Source organism: Phyllostomus discolor, chromosome 5, assembly GCF_004126475.2.
Source record: "Phyllostomus discolor isolate MPI-MPIP mPhyDis1 chromosome 5, mPhyDis1.pri.v3, whole genome shotgun sequence".
Classification (NCBI taxonomy): Eukaryota; Metazoa; Chordata; class Mammalia; order Chiroptera; family Phyllostomidae; genus Phyllostomus; species Phyllostomus discolor.
The window spans coordinates 68,690,679-68,710,871 of NC_040907.2; the positions used below are offsets into that span (position 1 = coordinate 68,690,679).

Consider the following 20,193-nt stretch of genomic DNA (forward strand, 5'->3'; position numbering starts at 1 on the left):
ATATATATTTAATATACTTTATACACATGCATTATGACCAAAGCAGCTTTTATTTTCCAAGTGCTACTTCATCTTTAATCCAACAGATAGTAAACATTCCCTGGGAAATCAGAAGTTTCTACATAGTTTTTGATTGGCCAGATGAGATGACAGACACATTAATTGAAGTCACATGTTCTCAGTAAGAGCATGTCAGTGGCTGACATTGCAGAAAAGTACTGGTTTCCTGCTGAGGACCTAGGTACTTCCTTAAGACTGCAGATGAGTCATCCATGCCTCAGTTCCCATCTCTTGGCATACCCATAAAATGTGATGTCTGTATGAGGACATACTACACTAATATAGTGGTGTAATATTGGATTTATACATAGTTTCTGTAACACATAATTTATTTCCGGTATCTCTACTTTGGCACTTGCTATTTTTGCTGCCAAAATTCCTTAACCCTCCCAACCACCCATTGGTGGTCCCCCTTCTTCCAGTCTCAGTTTAAAAGTCATCTGTGAAACCTTGCCAATTATCAAGTGCACACGTGGGTTTGCCCCATCTTGTGCCTCTCTCTGCTTTCTATGAACCAGGTCAGAGCAACCTTCCTTACCATGCTGAATAGTACCCTTAACTGCTTGTCATCCTCATTAGACTGGGGCTTCTTAAGGACAAGGACTAGGTTACATCATTTCTACATTCCCACCATGGCGCCCAGCTCATGGTTTTCTTGAATTCTGAGTGAATGTCATGAAAGGTTGCCCTAGGGAAGGTGGTGATGGTTATATAACTTTATTCCTTTGTATCCTCAGCTTTAAGGACAATGGTGAGAGGGTCCCACCATAACCAGCCAATGCTTAGCCAACAACACAGCCATCAGATGACCATGTGATAGATTTGGAGATGAAAGATTCTGTTAGCACTCTCATAATTAGCTCAGGGAAGTCATTTAAGCTGATTGTGCTTCAGGTTTCCTCATATTACTATTGGGTAATAGTAATGCCTAGTTACTAGTCGCTCAGTTATTATGAGAATCAGTTGAGATATTTTATAGAAAAGTAATTTGAAAACTTAAAGCACTGCAAACATGAGAAGTAGAGAAGAAACGCAATGTAATGTGGCAGAAAGAACATGTCATTTGGCCTTAGATGAGATTTTAAGTCCAGACTCCACCACTGATTATTTGACTGCCATAACTTAACTCCTGCAAGCCAATTTCTTCACCTGTCAAGGGAAAATAATAACACTTTGGCAGCTTCAAGTAATGTGAAGGTTAGATGGAATTCAGGCAGTGTTCCCCTTGGGTTTCATCTGAATGCTTTCACTGTTACCAGCCAGAGCTTTTGTGCATTGTGTGTGCATACCTTATGCCCCATTTTCTATGACAGCTTCAGTCCCTTGTACTCCAGGGACAGCAGACCTCTTCTCTCAGGCTGAGGAGATAGCAAGTGGAGGGCACTAGAGGAAGGTCACAGGCTTCCCTGACCTGTGACCCCAGCCAGCCTGGTATGCCTTGGGGTGGGGGCAAGGCAGAGTGTCACTGTGGTGTAAGAGCACATTCCTGGGGCAGCTGTTTCTGCTGCAGCTACTTGTGCTGTTTCTTTTTGAAACATTTTGTTGGAATTAAAATAAACATGCCAAAAAAGGCACAGAGCCTAAGTGTAGTGATCACATTTTACAAACTGAACACACTCATGTAACCAGATCATCCATTCTCATTGCTGCCTGGTACTCCATTTAGTGAATGTTTCACATTTCATTTTTCCATCCTCCTGTTGATGGGCATTTACCTAGCTTCCAGTTTAGGGCTGTGGCAAACAGTGCTGATATGAATGTTCTTGCCCGTGTCTTTTGATGAGTATATGTATTTCTCATGGATATTCTTAGCAGTGGAATTGCCGGATCCCAGTGTATGCATATGTTCGGTTTTAGTAGATACTAACCCAAAAGTTTCCCATTATTGGTTACACCAGTTCACACTCCCAGCGGCAGTGTTTCAGAGTTCTGATTGCTCCACAGCCTTACCAGCACTCAGTATTATCTGTCCTTTTAATTTTAGGAATTCTGGTGGATTTTATAATATTGTGTGGCATTTTAGAAATAGAACCATTCCCTCAGCCCTAAAACCTGTAACCCTAAACTTTGACATAATCCTTTTTTTAGGAATGTACTCTATACAAAATCAGGGGATTCTATCAGATATATAGGTCCTTTTCCAGTGGTTGGTATATGGAAGGAAGATGGCAAATGATAGCTGCCGTTTATTTTTATTATTGTTGTTGTTATTATTATTACTAGTACTGCTATTACCATCATCATCACCATCACTATATCCCTTCTCTGTTTGTCAGGAGAGAGTAGGGCGTGGTATATACAACATTAAAATAAGACATAGTCTTTGCCCAAGAGTAGTTCAAGATCTCATTGAAGAGACCAACATTGGAAACAAGTTTACTGTTAAACCCTATGATAGGAGCTTGGAGAAGGAGGTGGTGCTTGATCTAGAACTTAATGAATAAGTCAGAGTTCTATGAAAAGAAATGAAAGCATTGAGTTGGAGGAAATGGCAGGGCACACTGCGCGAGGAGGGCAGTGGCAGAGGTGACAGTGTGCGGGAGGACAGGAGTCCATCTGAGGCTGCAGCCTTCCCAAGCTGGTCTCTGGTGTTTGGATGTGGGGGTTGAGCTGGCAGCTGTTGGGGGCTTTGGTGTGAAGTTACAGTACTCCAATGCTGTGTTCTCTGCTCCCACCTTTTACCTCTTCCTCCTCCGAGAAAGTGGTCTGCCTCCTCAGTCTCCTGGAAACAAAGCCTGCCCTGAGGATGAAGTGCTTGAAAACCACCATTGAAGCTTGGACAGCTGCAAAATATCAGTGATGAGAAGGATACCACAGCAAAAAAGCTGTGGGATCCTTGAGTTATTTATTTGTATGCTAAGGCCTAGCTTGGAGTTTTTGTTCCTACATTGGTCCAGTTTGCTCTGTGGTGGTAGTTAACTTTAAGAAAATACTCTTCTGCCCAATCCCATATGGAGACAGTTAATAAATGTTCTTGAGAAATTTCGATGCTGCTGCTGAAGATGACTGTCAGCAATTCATACACTCTTTCATTGATTGTGTTAGGCATTGCTCCTTAGCACTAAGGAAGATGGTCCCTGTCATCATTGAATTTATAATGTAGTGGGGAACCAGACAAGTCCACAGTTGGTTCTACCACAGTGTGATAAGGGCTAGAGGTAGAGTGCGATGGGAGCACACCAGAGAAGCACCTGGCCCAGACGGGGGTTGGGAGGGCATCGTGGGAAATGCGGCAGACACCCGATAGCCTCGTGGAGGAGTGTGGGGAGGGCGCATTCCAGGTAGAGGAGACCATGTGTAGGAGGAGCTGAACACAAGGAAGAATAGCAGCTTGGAGAAAGTGGAAGAAACAATCCACCCAGAGCACAGAGTGTCTGGAGAGGAGAGGGATTTCCACCAAAGGACTGGCAGCAGGGTAGAAGACGGAGTGAAGGAGATCAAGACTGGAGACAGAAAAAGCAGTTGTAATAATCAAGGCTTAAAAGAGAACTAACCAGCATTCTCAGTACAGTGACTTTCAAAATTCCATGCTCCCTCAATTCTCACCCCCAAACACCCTGGCTTCTTTAGAGCCCAATACAGCTGTTGAAAGAGTGAAGAAAAATGCTATTAATAGTGTTATTGGTGAGGGGGGGGACAGCTTTTTTCTATCATCCATATTGATAGACCTTTAAAGTGGTGGTCCCTGCTGTAACCGTACAAATTTTTTTGCCAGGAATAAACCTGTGTGAGGTATGTTTTCCAGTTTCTGTACATGAAGCAGGAGCCACTCTGGCCTCTGGCTGGGCGCCATGTTTGTGCTTCTAGAAGGGGACTGAAGAGCTCACAGGGCAGGTGGTTGAACAGTTTCTCATTGAGTTTGGCCCACCGTGCATTCCAACAGCCTTGCTTCCTACTTGAATTCCCAGGCCCCACAACACACAAACAAGATTGCTGGGGGGTGGGGGGGGTATCTTCTTTTTCTTTTTCTCACTCCCTTAGTAATCTTCTACAAACACGGGGTGCCAGGCATCTCATACATGAGCCCTGAAGTCTGGAAATGGGATTTCTACCAATTTTCACAAAATACAAGTACAACTGAGTAGTTTAGATGTGATTGGACTTCTTGAGCTTGTGTTTACCTGGTTACATGAAAGATATTTTACTTTAAAAAAAACTATCGCATGAGAATTGCTCTTACAGTGAAGTAGATATCTGTTGTCTTTTATTAAGAAACACCACGCACCATCACGCACCTGCTCTGTACAGTGCTAGTTGTGTGGGAGAGTTTCCAAAAGGTGAGGCATGGTCCCTGCTTTGGGAGACATCACCTAACGCAGCGTGGACATGCAGAATAAAAGCACTCAGGCCACCGCTCTCCATTCTGTTATTCCAGGAGGGACACCAGTAGTCAGTCACAGTCCTGCTTCCCACCGAAGCCAGAATCAGCCCCAGAATCTTCAACATGGCACTCAGGGCAACTGTTGCACACAGAGATAGAAACCTGTCTTGCAGCCTTTATTTAAAAAACACTTTGCCAGAACCTTAGGCACGCTCCTTGCTTTTTATCTCTTTGTTTTTTGTTAGTTTTATCAATCATTTTATATATGATTATTGGAACCTGAGAACCTCCTAAGAGAACAGAATGTGGTACTGTTGCTTTTCAGGAAGCTGAAATGTCCTCATTCAGGAGGATTACATTAGTTTCCCACCCATGATGACAGAAGCCCATTCCCTTTACTTGACACTGTAGGCATTGTGTTTTTCTTGGTTAGTTTCAGAGTGACTGCCCTTGCGCTGTGTTACAAGTAGTTTCAGGGCAGTGAAGCTGCCAGCTGTTGGTGAATGGCGCCCACATTTTTAGTGTCCTAGCACCAGGATTCTCTTCAAAGCTGGGGTCATCAGTTTTGGCAGGAATCAAAGGTCTCATTAGTTCTAACTTACTATCATCACTGATCAAGCCATGCCCACCGGTGTCTTTGGCCCTCTTCTCATTCACCGTTTTCCATCAGCGCTACATCAGAGGCCAGAGTTTGAGCTACCTGTATGGGTAAATGTCAAATATTTAGACTAAGACTCCTCTTATACTCTAGACCCTTAATTTCACCCATCTGTGGGGCATTTCCACCACAGTGGTGAGAGCTAACACAAAGAGCTAACAAGTACCTGTGGCCATATGATGTACTTAGAGCTTTACAATCATGTCTTAATTTAAGCTTTCCAACAACCCTTTTAGAAGTCATCATCCCCATGCTACAGATGAAAAATACCAGACTTGGAGAATCACACCATTTCTAAGTGGCAGGTCCGGGGCTGCGACCTGGGCTGTGCAGAGTTTGTGGCAGACTCTTCAATCTTGGCTTGTACAAAATGGAAGTCATCCCGCCCCTCTACCTCAAAACTTCTGTCTCAACCTTAGATCAGTCCAGTCCACAACAGACACCATCCTGTTCTCATATCCCTCTTTGAGGTCCAGTAAGTTACAGGTCTTCTAATTCTGTCTCCTAAAAAAGGTAGCTCTCAAATTTCTACTTCCTGCTTTCTACTCTAACCACCATAGACCTGGTGAAGACTACCATTATTTCTTACCTTAAAGGTAGTCTATTTCCCACCCATTTTTTTTCTCCTCTTGGGCTAGGAGGAAAAAAAAAGCTACTATAAGAAATCACCACTTTTCTCAGTGGTGTTCCTTTTAGTCAGTTTTTTTCTACCATACCTGTCTTGGATAAAAGGATAAGAAAACTTAATTTGGAACACATAAAGGTTTTTTCCTAAACATTTCATGCTTTCACTTATATCTCTGTAATCATGTCTTTCGTTTGCTTGTTTTCTAGGAATGTTTACCCTTGCGGAAGTTGCTTCACTTAATGACATCCAGCCAACTTACCGGATCCTGAAGCCATGGTGGGACGTGTTTATGGATTACCTGGCTGTCATTATGCTGATGGTAGCCATCTTTGCAGGAACCATGCAACTTACCAAAGATCAGGTGGTCTGCTTGCCAGTATTGCCATCTCCTGTAAATTCAAAGGCACACACACCACCAGGAAATGCCGACGTTACCACCAACATCCCGAAGATGGAGGCAGCCACTGACCAAGATCAACATGGGCAGGCGACAAATGACATTTCCTTTGACACATCTGCTGTGACACCCGACATACCTCTCAGAGCCACATATCCTCACCCAGATTCCACAGTTACAAATCAGGAGGCAAAGAAAGAGAAGAAGGATCCAACAGGCCGAAAAACAAACTTGGATTTTCAGCAATATGTATTTATTAATCAGATGTGTTACCATCTGGCCCTTCCGTGGTATTCTAAGTACTTTCCATACCTTGCTCTTATACATACTATTATTCTTATGGTCAGTAGCAACTTTTGGTTCAAATATCCCAAAACATGCTCAAAAGTAGAACATTTCGTTTCAATATTAGGAAAGTGCTTCGAATCTCCTTGGACTACGAAAGCGTTGTCTGAGACAGCGTGTGAAGACTCGGAGGAAAACAAGCAGAGAATAACAGGTGCCCAGACTCTACCAAAGCACGTGTCTACCAGCAGTGATGAAGGGAGCCCCAGTGCCAGTACCCCAATGATCAACAAAAGTGGCTTTAAATTTTCAGCTGAGAAGCCCGTGGTTGAAGTCCCCAGCATGACCATCCTGGATAAAAAGGACGGAGAACAGGCCAAAGCCCTGTTTGAGAAAGTGAGGAAGTTCCGTGCCCATGTGGAAGACAGTGACTTAATCTATAAACTCTATGTGGTCCAAACAGTTGTCAAAACTGCCAAGTTCATTTTTATCCTCTGCTATACTGCAAACTTCGTCAACGCAATCAGCTTTGAACATGTCTGTAAGCCAAAAGTCGAGCACCTGACCGGTTATGAAGTGTTTGAGTGCACCCACAACATGGCTTATATGCTGAAAAAGCTTCTCATCAGTTACATATCCATTATTTGCGTGTACGGTTTTATCTGCCTCTACACTCTCTTCTGGTTGTTCAGGATACCTTTGAAGGAATATTCTTTTGAAAAGGTCAGAGAAGAGAGCAGTTTCAGTGACATTCCAGACGTCAAAAACGATTTTGCGTTCCTTCTACACATGGTAGACCAGTATGACCAGCTATATTCCAAGCGTTTTGGTGTGTTTTTGTCAGAAGTCAGTGAAAATAAACTTAGGGAAATTAGTTTGAACCATGAGTGGACATTTGAAAAACTCAGGCAGCACGTGTCACGCAACACCCAGGACAAGCAGGAACTGCATCTGTTCATGCTCTCGGGTGTGCCCGATGCTGTCTTTGACCTCACAGACCTGGATGTGCTAAAACTTGAACTGATTCCAGAAGCTAAAATTCCTGCTAAGATTTCTCAGATGACTAATCTCCAAGAGCTTCACCTCTGCCACTGCCCTGCAAAAGTTGAACAGACTGCTTTTAGCTTTCTCCGAGATCACTTGAGATGCCTTCACGTGAAGTTCACCGATGTGGCTGAAATTCCTGCCTGGGTCTATTTGCTCAAAAACCTTCGAGAGCTGTACTTGATAGGCAATTTGAACTCTGAAAACAATAAGATGATAGGACTTGAATCTCTCCGAGAGTTGCGGCACCTTAAGATTCTCCACGTGAAGAGCAATTTGACCAAAGTCCCCTCCAACATTACAGATGTGGCTCCACATCTGACAAAGTTAGTCATTCATAATGACGGCACTAAACTCTTGGTACTGAACAGCCTTAAGAAAATGATGAATGTCGCCGAGCTCGAGCTCCAGAACTGTGAGCTAGAGAGAATTCCACATGCAATTTTCAGCCTCTCCAACTTACAGGAACTGGATTTAAAATCAAACAACATACGCACAATTGAAGAAATCATTAGTTTCCAGCATTTAAAACGACTCACTTGTTTAAAATTATGGCATAATAAAATCGTTACCATTCCTCCCTCCATTACCCACGTCAAAAACTTGGAGTCACTTTATTTCTCCAACAACAAGCTCGAATCCTTACCAGTGGCAGTGTTTAGTTTACAGAAACTCAGATGCTTAGATGTAAGCTACAACAACATTTCAATGATTCCAATAGAAATAGGATTGCTTCAGAACCTGCAGCATTTGCATATCACTGGGAACAAAGTAGACATTCTGCCAAAACAATTGTTTAAATGCGTTAAGTTGAGGACTTTGAATCTGGGGCAAAACTGCATCTCCTCCCTCCCAGACAAAATTGGTCAGCTCTCCCAGCTTACCCAGCTGGAGCTGAAGGGCAACTGCTTGGACCGCCTGCCAGCCCAGCTGGGCCAGTGTCGCCTGCTCAAGAAAAGCGGTCTTGTTGTGGAAGATCACCTTTTTGACACCCTGCCACTCGAAGTCAAAGAAGCATTGAATCAAGACATAAATGTTCCCTTTGCAAATGGGATTTAAACTGAGATAATCCGTGCACATCCATGTGCCAGAACAGCTTCCTAGATTGCAAGAGCTCACGTACAAGTTATTGCAAAATAATGCGTTTTAGGAGTAGACACATCTTTAAAAATAAAACACAGAGAGGATGCATAGAAGGCTGATAGAAGACATAACTGAATGTTCAATGTTTGTAGTGTTTTAAGTCATTCATTTCCAAATCTTTTTTTTTCTTTTTGGGGAAAGGGAAGCAAAAATTATAATCACTAATCTTGGTTTCTTTTTAAATTGTTTGTAACTTGGATGCTGCCGCTACTGAATGTTTACAAATTGCTTGCCTGCTAAAGTAAATGATTAAATTGACATTTTCTTACTATATCACCTTTTTTGAGGTGTCTTGATTTACTTTGCTTAATTGGTGCAATGTCACTTTAACCCAGACCACTAAAGACAGACACATCATCAGGTCTAAACTTGTAAATTTAGATTTGCTGAAATATTGATTTTTTTCCTGTTTTAATTTAAAGCACCTCAAATAAGCACTTCTTATAATATTTGACTGGTACTGCTCCTTTGAGAATCCCAGTTTATAGATTTTACACTCTTAAAGGTCTAAAATGCAGTAAAGGCGTATAGTTTGTTGGGGTTTTTGTTTGTTTTTAAAGAATAAATAACGACAAAAATAATAGAAAATAGCATTCCTTTTAATAACAGCTGTTTTTCCATCATCTGGAGTTATGATTATATGGTGCATTTTTCTACTAATAATCTAGGGTTACCAATAAATAGAAAATGTTTTTAAAAAATAAACGTATCTGATTACAACCAACATAAATTTTTTAATGGCTTAATGATTAACCACCTTCCACTATCACCTTTTGAAAGATAACACAAAATCAAAGCAAGTATTATTTAATTTCCTGCCCTGTTTTCACTGCTGGGGAGGGGGCAGGAAGGACTTGCAGTTCATTGGAAAACTCCTAACTTTCCCTGTTCATTTTCGTGACAGGCTGTATTTCCTCTGTCTGCAGTAGGAGGGGTCACGTCCAGGGAAATGCTGGCAGGATGTCCATTTTAGATGATAGTTTTCCTTCTTTATCTAACTTACAGAGTGTCTAATTCCATCTCAGAAAATTAGAACATTTTCTGCCACCTGTTTAGATATTGGCTGGCAAGTATTTCATACGCCTTTCTATGGGATTGTTTTTCCAAGAGAAGCAACGTGTTTGGCACTCTGGATGACAAAGTACAATAGTATCCTCTCTATGCAAGGCTCGGTTCACTGAATGAAACACTGGACATTCTCTTGCCACACCTTATTATGGCTTGAAGGATTTTTCAGAGAATATGAAAAGATGAACTCACATCCTTGCTTTTCTTCCTGAGAACTGAACTCTGGGGGTACTGGCCTGTTGCAAGTGGCAGTGAACCTTTGCCTGCTCTACAGCTTGTAAGTACTTGGAGGATTATCTCCAGTCAAAAAGCCTGCAGCCACTGTGGCTCAGTTAGGAGCTGACCCCAGCTCCAGCATCCTGGCCACTCTCTCTCCTCCTAAAAGATTTGAGGTCAAGGAAAGGATTAGAAAAGCCCATGTTTAGAAAATCAGAAGGGCAAATTGGGGTATAAGCAAATTCTCCGATGTGTATATCTTCCATTTCTATCAGCATTCATTAATATAATGACTGGCAGTGATTGTGCACCTACTATGTGCCTCTGCACTTCAAGCAACTGCGGATTCCACTTGGCTATGTGGCGCTCTATAGCAAACTGGGGAGATGAAAAAAAAATGATGTGTCACAACTGTAATACAGAAGGTGTACAGAATCTGTGAATGAGTAATGGCTGGGATGGGGTCAGACTTACAGAGGACCTTCAGGGAAGGAAGTTTTGCAGTTACAGACTCTGCCTATAAACGCTCCTGGATGTTGCCCTCCCCCCAGCAGCATAGGACACTCTTCGTCCTGCTTAGTAATAATGCCACTACCAGAAACCGGTACAGCATTTTTAGAAGGGTGCCATGTCATCTTGCTTGTGAGACAGAAGAGGCCAGACCTTATGATCCTCACTTTACAAAATGGGAAACTTCTCTTCTTTCTTAAAACAAGTGCATGTTGTTTTGACAGGTACAAGTGGCAGGCACCCCTGCTTGCTTACCTATCCTTTCAGAGGGCAGAGCTGTAGGAGCTGGAGTCTGCGCAACATTCCCAAAGCCTCAGCACTGTCAGCCGCCTGTGGGCACCTGTTTTTAAATCAGTACTTGGGGTTCAGTCACTTAGAACTGATTGGTGTTACATGCCTTCAAACAATGTCAAGGGTTACCTTTTCTCTTACCCAGACTTCTGTTGACCTTATCAGCCCCTAATGATTTCCTTGAACTCTGAAGAGTTCACGGTCAACTGATTTAAATGCTGCATTCCATGCCACTGTTTGCAAATAGCAATATTTTAAAAGCAGTTTCCTAAGAAATGCTGATTCATCTAACAGACTTTAAATGTGCTGGGTCCCAGAGTCTCAACCAAACAGCAGATTAGATTATGGGCCCAAATATACTATACCCATGCATTTTCACAAGTTTATGTTGTCTCCGCATGCACCAGACATAGGGACACACGTTAGAACGTGTGAGTTTTGGCTTACATCTTTTTTCAAAGTCCCTCAAGTACCATCTGAAGAAGAATTACTTTAAAGTATCTTTAAATGTGCTGTGTGGGGGGAGGGTACCATGGTGTGAGAGAATCTAGTTCACTTTTCCTGTTTAACCTTTTCTTTCAGCAGCATTCAGTTGGCTCAACAGGAATTTTCAGGGGTTCAGATAGATGAGATGATTACCCCATTCTCAATAGTGGTGATACAATAGGTAGAAAGAAGTTCTTCTGTATAAGCCCTGGCCTGAAAGTCTTGACCATTTGACATTTTTCATAAATAAAGAAAAAAGTCATGTTTTATTAAAATTGCTAGTACTTTCTCTGACTACCTCCCCTGGACTCTATTTCAACCAGCAAGTAAACTCCAAGTTGCTGATGGCAGCAGACGCCAAAGTGCCCTTGAGACCTATGCCCGATAGCTGTTTCCATTCACCTTGCTGAATGAAAGCCAGAGTGTTGTCCTCTCCCTAAGATTTCTGGCACCACTTGCGTCAGTAATTCATTCCGATAAAATGGCCCCTTTATCAACTGAATCCCCAAACAAAGGCTGTACTAACAAAAAGCCCCTTTCATGAAAAGAAGAAGGGGGGTAAAGAAACCCTGGAAGACAGTTTTCAAATGTCCTCTAACTTGTGACTGCGACACAAAGAAGTGGCCCCTTCTGGTCCCGGCCAGCTGTGCTCTCCTAGGACAAGTTCACCAGGTGCTCACAGTGGTGTCTGCCGTGGGGGAGGGCGCAGAAGAACGGCAGGCCTGGCCCAGCCTGGGCTGACGGTCAGGCTGCCAGCGTGGGGGAGGAGCCCCTTGGCTCACAAGTCTTAAAACTCCGAAGAAGAGTAGCTTTCCTGTCTTCATCCTTCTGTCACTGAAAATACAATGTATAAATTGTCCCAGGTAAGGCATTGTTGTGAAATGCACAAGATTTTCTGCTTAGTCAATCCTGCAGGCTTTGTCTCAGATTCATGGTCCACTACTCTCCTACTTCTGTGGGGCTCTCGCTGGTACAGATTGCCTGCTTGTCTCTATCTGTCCTTTCTTCATTCCGAAGAGTCCAGGCTGTGGAGCAAGACTGCCTGGATTTGAATCCTGCTTCTGCCTCAGCTGTATGACCAAAACGAGCTACTCCTCTAAGCCTGTTTCCTCTGTAAATGGGAATAATAATAGTGTTCTACCAATGGTGTGTTTTGGGAAGATTGAATGAGGTGATTTGTTGAAGTTACTGTGCACGGCAGGTAGTAAGTACTCAACAACATTCCACTATTAGATTTTTTACCCTCAACTGTGTCAGAGACTCATGTCTTTGCCTGATAGGCATTCTCTCTCAATGGACACTCAGGAACAGGGAGTAAAATGCTCATAAAATAAAACATTACTCGGGGCTGGGTGTGGTCACGTGACTACATTCTAGCCAGAAGACTGGGAATAGAAGTGGAATGTGTAATTTCTGGATCTGGACCTTAAAGGCAAGGGTGTGCCACCTGCTGCTCCATTCCTGCTCGTTAAACTGCAGATGAAGAAATGAATCCAGTCTATACCATCCGGGCCAGGCACAGCCCAGCACCAGAACAGAATCCCGGCTCCCGACAACCTAAAGGAGCAAGGTTACATAAAATGGGAATAAACTCTTGTCTAAGCCTCTATTGGTGAGAGGGCCCTGGCGCATGCGGCAAGTGCTAGAGATCTTGCTTCCCAAACTGCACTGTGGGGAAAATGCCTGGAAGTTTCTTAGAAATGGGGCATCTTATATTCCTCCCCAGAACTGTATTCTTAACAAGATGATATCCAGGTAATTTACAGACAAGTTAAACTTTGAGAAGCATTGTTCTATAGAACATGACTATCAAATCAGCTGGTCATCATCAGGAGCTGGGAAGAGGGTGCTGCTGTTTTTTCACCACCATTGGGTTCTGCCATCAACCTCTTGCAGGGCTCCAGTTGGTGAGGAATTGGGGTCTTGTTGGTTCTTGTGGCTTATACCAATGTCCATGTCCCTCTACCCCGTTTGCTCCTGCTGGCAACCATACTAACACCATAGCAAGCACAGGAAGGAGGGGTGATAGTCAAACTGCCAGTGTCCACTGCTCGAAGAGGGGGTAGTCATACACAGGGGTCCGGCAGAAGTAACACCTGCTTGAGTGTGGTTGGGAGGGTAATAATATGGGTATAATAATTTATAGTCTTAATTTGAACATTTCACCTAGAATGTCACATGGTGTGCTTGAGTGTGATATTGTGGTGTTACAGAATTACATGCTTATGATTTTGTAATAAAAGATTTCACAACAGCAAAATGGAGAACATTATGCTAAGTGAAATAAGCCAGGCAATGAAAGACAAATGCGGTATGATCTGACCTATAAGTGGAACCTAATCAACAAAACAAGCAAGCAAAAGGGCCATCAAGGAACATGTATGAAGGACACATGGACAAAGCCAAAGCAGGTAGGTTCGAGGGTGGGAGGTGGGGATGGGTGGGGCCGGGGGCTGAGGTGGGGTAAAAAGAGACAACTGTACTTGAACAACAATTAAAAGTAATAATAGTAAATTTTATAATAAAAAGGGGTGCTATTTGTGCTGGACCCTGCACATCATTCTCCTGGGAGCCTGAGGTTTTGAAGGTCCTGTAACTGCCCTAGTGACTCACTCGTGCTCGGCCAGCAGACACCCTTCACAAGCCTGGGTAACTAAACAACCCCATTTCACTGTTTAACCTTCAGCTTGGGTCTGCATTAGCTGCTGAAAGCTCACTCAACCATGGCATAACCTGCTCATTTTGAGCCCTTTCAGAATGTCCCTGGGAAACTGCCAAATGGCCCTGCAAGTTGGAGTTGACGAGTAGTTTCTGGGGAGCACCTGCCCAAAGGAATCACCCAGGTGTTAAGCCACACTGTAAATACTGTAAAGAAATACATCTCTCTCAGTATACCAGTGGAAAAGTAAATACTACATAATTCAGTAATTTAAAATAAAGGACTACCCAGATGGAAACCTTTTTAAGATGTATCCAAGGGTTCAGCCCCAATCTTGCCTGCAACATGACTGGGTCTTCATCTGGCTTTGGTTGTGGTGGAGACAGCTGGTCACCACCCAGATCCTCACCCTTCATCTTTTTGAAGGTGGTGATTAAATCACTCAAAACCTTCTGCTCCCCGGGATGTTGTGAGGTTATGTCAGCATGGTGCTTAGGGTACCTGGAGAAAGAGAGTGCCTAAATACAGCTTGCTATTAATTTGTCATCACAGCAGGCAGGAAATTCAGTTGAAGACAGTGTTTTCCTCTCCGCCTGAGAAGTAGCTGACGCATATTCAAGGCTACACCTTCCACTTATTAGCTGTTCTATTTTTTTAGGGGATTCTATTTCAAGTTTCTGTTTCTGAAGGTGGGAGAAGATGTTAGGAATGCATTGAACGATAAAATAGCTCAGGCTGTGCAAGAGAGGCACTCGACTTTCTCGGAGTTACTCGTCACCGCAGACCTGGGAGGTGTGAATTATCCCCATATTACAGATGAAGAAACAGGTCAGGCAATCTGCCCAAGGTCACCTAGATAGCAGGAAATGGGGACACTGCTCAGTCGGTCAGTGTGTATATTTAACCCATCCTCAGAAGACTGCTAAAAGAAAGGTATTACCCTCATTTAAGAGATGAACACACTGTGACAACTTGCCTCTGGTTCCACGTTGTAAGTAACATCCGTTCTCAGACTCAGACCTGCCTACAACCAGAGCTGTGCTCTTCCACCAGACTGCAGGACAAAGGGCTGGTGCTCTGTCAGCAACTCAGAAAAAGAGGTTTTGAAATCTGTGTTGACATCCAGTTACATAAATCTGCCCCAAGCTAGGATTTTCCTTCGTTCTTCAGTATTATAAGTTTTTGATGTGTCTCAGCATCTGTGCCTAGCGTTACGACTTGTTTCCTCTGTTAGGCTGCCTGACAGTCATGAAAGGGCACTCCGCCCAAGGTAATGCAATTATTTTCCTTCGCTAAATGTTCAAGGCATGACCGCCTTCGCTCACGGTCATTTGCTCGGAAATGAGAAAGCTCTGTCCTAGCTATTTGATGCAGAGTAAATATGGTGGAGAGTGACATTCAACAGGTCCAGAGCAGTGGGTGCAGGGCAACACTGTAACATTTGCGGGCCCTCCAGGCAGATGTGACTTTTCTTTCCAGCATGGCCTTTCAGACAGATTCCCGAGCTGTGACCAACCCAGGCAGCTCTGGCGCCTGCACCATCCTGACCTTTATTTTTACTGGATCTCTTTCTTCTGTTGACGGTCACTGACTCCACCATCTGAACTAGGACAAGAGGCAGATATTTGTGGTTGGTGGGGAGAAGAAGAAAACAGTTTTACATGGGAAAAACTGATGAGAAGAAAAGAATGAAGAAAGTTGAGCAAACTAACATTCCCACCCCCTGCCAGTACCTTTCTACTCCCCCACCCCCCGATTTGCATTTCAAAACCTCCAGAATGTTTGATTTCTTTTTTCTTCTTTTTTTTTTTTTGTTTTTGGCCTGCCTTCCTTTTTCACTGTAATTTGTTCTAATACTTTACCTAAAGTAAGAGCAATTTGGTGGAGTACATTTTAACCAAAATATAAATTGTTCTTTGAAAACCATTCATGTTTGTTCTATATCTTTGACCCCTTGTAACAGTGAGTGGAGCTTTTTCAGCAGATAACACAACTCATACGGTCAATATAAACAGAAGAATCTTCTCATGCACTGGGACTAAACTTGGGGTCAGTAGTGACCAAGAAAGTCTGTGGATGGAGCAATCAGAAGCCCAGAGGAGGCCTGGCAAAAGGCAGGGATGTTTTAAAATGTAAACAGTTACTCTATTATTTACAGAATAAAATTATCCCAATGACACATTCTAAGTATGGCCTCAGTTATTCCACCAGCTAGAGCTGAAGACACAGTAAATGACATGTGTGCTCAGTTGCAACAAATCAGGCCCCATGGCCGTTGCTCTGGGGGACATTACAAGAAGTAGTAAGTTAACTACTCATAGTGAGTTCTTACTTGCTAAAATCCTCCTAATCATGTGAAATTAAATTGATATTCTTGGCCTCAGACTTAACTCCCTGTGTGTAAACAGAGCTTCCTGCCAACAATTCCACCACCTGCTCTTTTTGTCACCAGGACTGAGAAGCTGCAGAGTGAGAAGCTGCTAAGAAGGTTCAAGCTGCTGGAAGTGCCTCACTGCAAAGTCACCTTTCGCGCACGGGTGAAGGGCGGTGCACACCTCGTAGCGCAGCGGTCTGCACTCAGCGAGGGGACACACAGGAAGCACTTGGGACAGTGTCTACTGTATTGAGTGTTTAATATGTTTCTGTTGTTTTCATTACTGTTTCTACAGTAACTCAGAGATGTGTCTATAGCAAAAAAAAACAGATCGGAAACTAAAACTGTTTCAATGTGATGTGGGCCCAGAGCCCGTGGCGGGGGGTGGGGGGGCGGTGAGCACTGACCAGGTGGGGACTCCGTTACGCCTTCCCCTCCTTTCAGACGCCAGCAAAGCCGAGTCATTGCGGACTCAGCGTCTCACGAGCAGCATTCCGTACATTCATTAATTTGTTTATTTTGCTTAGTAAATCAAAGCAAGCAGACTTTGTATTATTAAGAACCCTCTTTGGTTGCTTATGAAGGTTTCTAAGTAGTTCTCAAAACTTGGATCAGACCCAATGACCCGTCTGGCCAAAGGCCTGAAGATGGATTTCCGAAGAACAGTTGCAGGCAACCCTGTCTTGGGCCAATTTATTAGGTTCTCAATAAAAACGTTGACTACTCTCACTGTGCAGGGAATAGGAATCGGTTGTTGGTATAGGGGAGGGAAAGAAAATTATTTTCCCTCTACCTGTATTAGGTTCATTAGTCACTCATGTACAAGGCTCTGTAAATCAGATTGACAAAAGATATCAGCAAGAGAAAAACAGACAGAAGTTTCTTAACAAGTTCATTGTGCATGCACATGGAAACACCCAGAGATGCTGATTCGAAAGGGTGATCAGAACTTGGGCTGTGATATAGTGTTAAGAAATAAATAAATATTTAGAGGAGTGACTAGACAAAACAAAAGGGCTTCCAGGTTTTCTGGGGTAGCAAATCACGGAAAGGTAAATATATGGGGAAACTAATGGTAGATAAGGGTGAGTTTAGCAAAGTTTCTTTTATAGATTCCCCTGCTGCTTTCTCTGCACTGATACAGGTGTAGAGTTGTCTGCAATGATTAACTTCTGTACTTTTTGGTAGAGAGAGGATACAGGACACTTTTGCAAATTTACATCCTGTTTTGGGGCAAACAAAGGTGGGCAGAGAACTTTTCTTGTATCTGCTTTTTCTTGGTTCCCTTCAGCTTAAAATAATCCTTATACTCAAGTGTGATATTTGGGAATGGTGTATTCTGCCACCCTTCCCTGGGCTGATCAGGATTTTGTATTTCTATTTGGTTAATTTGAAACTTGTACTAAGACTGGTCACTGGAGTTGAAAGTATCCAACCTTTTCTAATCTATCCAAGAAGATGAAAAATCATCTCTATGGTCATTGCTTCCTTTAAAGAACTCATTTCAAATATGAGTGTATATTTGTGTGTGTGCCCTATTTTTAAAATACCTGATTCAAAAATGCCAAATTTATGACCAAGGGGAGGATCACTTGCAAAACAAAAAGAACCTTTTCTGCTGTTCATTAGGGTCAGTTAGCTGTTCTTGGGCTCAGAAAAATGGTGGGTATACACAGTGCTTAGGAAATGCATCAATTGGTCAGAGCAAAGCTCACTTGCACCTTAAACAGAACGCTTATTTAAAAAGTAACTTCCATCCAGGCTTGCATTGAGCATCTCTGTTTAATCATCTACCCCTTTGCCAACCAAAAAAGAAATAAAAATGAATAGAGCTTTTACAAGATAATAATGGGGGAATTCATGAGTTGGAAATTTCAGTTTTAAATGATAGTTAATAAGCTTAGTAATGAATTCACGTAAAAAGCTATTGTTTCAGGAACTGAAGACAGGACCCACTCTGACTGCAGCAGACCACAAGCAACTTGACCTCTGTGCCCTGGGGGAACTGTAAGCAATCAAGATGGTACCTGAGCCATTGTGCTCCAGGGAGAGACATCCTGCCGCCCAGGACACAGATAAAGAATCACTGTCACCACGGATGAAAGGATGCTAGGGAAAATGCCGGACTTCTGGACTGCAGCTTTTATCTGATTAAACTCTTCCCTGAATTCCAAATCCCTTACCTCTCTATACTTTTCCCTCCCTATAAAAAAAGGCTGGCTTGAGATGACATGTAAGACAGTCTGTTAGGGTACAAACCTGTCGACTTCTTGGATCGCCGGCCGCCTGAATGAGGTGCCCATGAAGATCCAGTCCCTGGCTCTGCTTATTGGCTCTGGTGGTGACTGAGAGCACGAGTGCTGACTTTCCTGGTTTCAATAACACAACAACCTTTAACTCTGCCAGTCCCAGCACTCCCCACCCCCACACACACACATACCGAGACATAAACAACAATGAGGTGGACACAGTTATCTGAGAACCTGTGAGATCTCCACTGGACTTGAAGTTCAGCTCAAGTTATTACATTTTTAACATCAGAAACAGACCATGAGATATGCAGGGCTTCAACACAGCAGACTTCTGCTGTTTTGTTGCTTCAGAGACCAACCTTCCACTATGCCCATTCTTGGAAAGATTCCATTTAGAATTCAGTTGTACCAACACAGAAGGGGAAATGATCATGGGAAGATTTGGGTGCAGCATAACAGGGAGATTACTCAGGTCAATTCATTCATTTCTTCAAGAAATAATCCTGCTCCCACCTTATAGAAACTAGGCAATGTGCTAAGTGCTGGGGTAAATCAGATGTGCTTGAATCCTATTCAGAAAAATTCAATCCATGCTTTGTATTCTGTTCTTGCTGCACCTTCTGCCCCCTGCCCTCATCTCTGTCCAGGCACAGTCCCACAGAGGTGCCATTACTAGTGCGAGCACAGTCAGAGAATACGACAGGTCCTCAAGAATCCAAGGGTTACAGCATGTTGAGGCCACCCTTCCAATCAGCTCTGTTACCTGCCCCCTTCCCTTTGAGTCCTTTCTCCCTCTGCTCTGTCCCCCTGTGCCCACATAATGGCATTAAAGGACACAGCTTGTCTTTGTTTGCTTATTCTTATATAGCCTTCTAAGTGTTCTGATGTCTTTTTTCTGATTACAAAAGTAACACATGTTCATCATTACATAAAAGTCAAGTATTACAGAAATGCATGTCCTTTGAAAACATGTCACTCCACCCCTCAAAACCCTACACAGACTTTTGCTTTTGATTTAGAGTGAAAAACAAAGTCCTTAGAGGGCCTACTGATTTACACCCCTCTTACCTCTCTGATCCCATGCCCCCAGATCTATCCGCATCTCCCAGGGTCCAGCATCACACACCCCAGCTCGCCTGTACTTCAGGGTCTTCGCACAGCTGTACCCTCTGCTGGAATGCTCTCCCACAGATATTTGCGTGGTTCTGTCTCAGTCAGCTGGGACTGCCATAACAAAATGCCATGGTCGGGTAGACACGTGCATATTCTCTCAATCTGGGGGACAGAAAGGCAAGCAAGATCAAGGTTCTGGCCGATTTGGTTTCTGGTGAGAACTCTCTTCCTGGCTTGCAGACAACCACCTTCTTGCTATGTCCTCACATGGCCTTTTCTCAGTGCATCCTCATGGCCTCATTTAACCTCAATTACTTCCTTAAAGGCCCCATCTTGAAATACAGCCCCATGGGGGTTAGGGCTTCAATATAGGAATTTGGGGAAGACACAAGCATTCAGTCTGTAACAACTTCCTTCTTCTGTTCTTGTTGACATACCACCTTCGCAGAGAGGCTTTCTTTCTCTGGCTTCCTTGTTGAAACACTGAGTATTATCTCTCACAATTCTGTGGGCTGGCTCGGCTCACTGGGGTTATCTATGAGGGGCAATCATCAGGCAGCTCAACCAGGACCAGAGGGTGTAACATGCCCCTCCCCACCCTGCTATCCTCCCACCCCCATGGCAGGGCCTCTCCCTTCATGGGGTATCTCATTCTTGTATAGTGTAGTCTGGGCTTCTTCATGAAACA

The 20,193-nt window shown here is 43.4% G+C and overlaps 1 protein-coding gene across 6 annotated transcripts in view; it reads left to right on the forward strand.

Moving 5' to 3' along the window:
• Positions 1-10,237, forward strand: part of LRRC8D (leucine rich repeat containing 8 VRAC subunit D) — a 110,856-nt gene extending 100,619 nt beyond the window's left edge. For all 6 annotated transcript variants that reach the window (XM_036026391.1, XM_028514037.2, XM_028514036.2 and 3 more), the window contains one exon: positions 5,874-10,237. In XM_036026391.1, the coding sequence (XP_035882284.1) occupies positions 5,876-8,452 (2,577 nt within the window). In that variant the 5' untranslated portion in view covers positions 5,874-5,875 and the 3' untranslated portion in view covers positions 8,453-10,237. The remainder of the gene's footprint in view (positions 1-5,873) is intronic.
• The last annotated feature ends 9,956 nt before the right edge of the window (positions 10,238-20,193 follow it).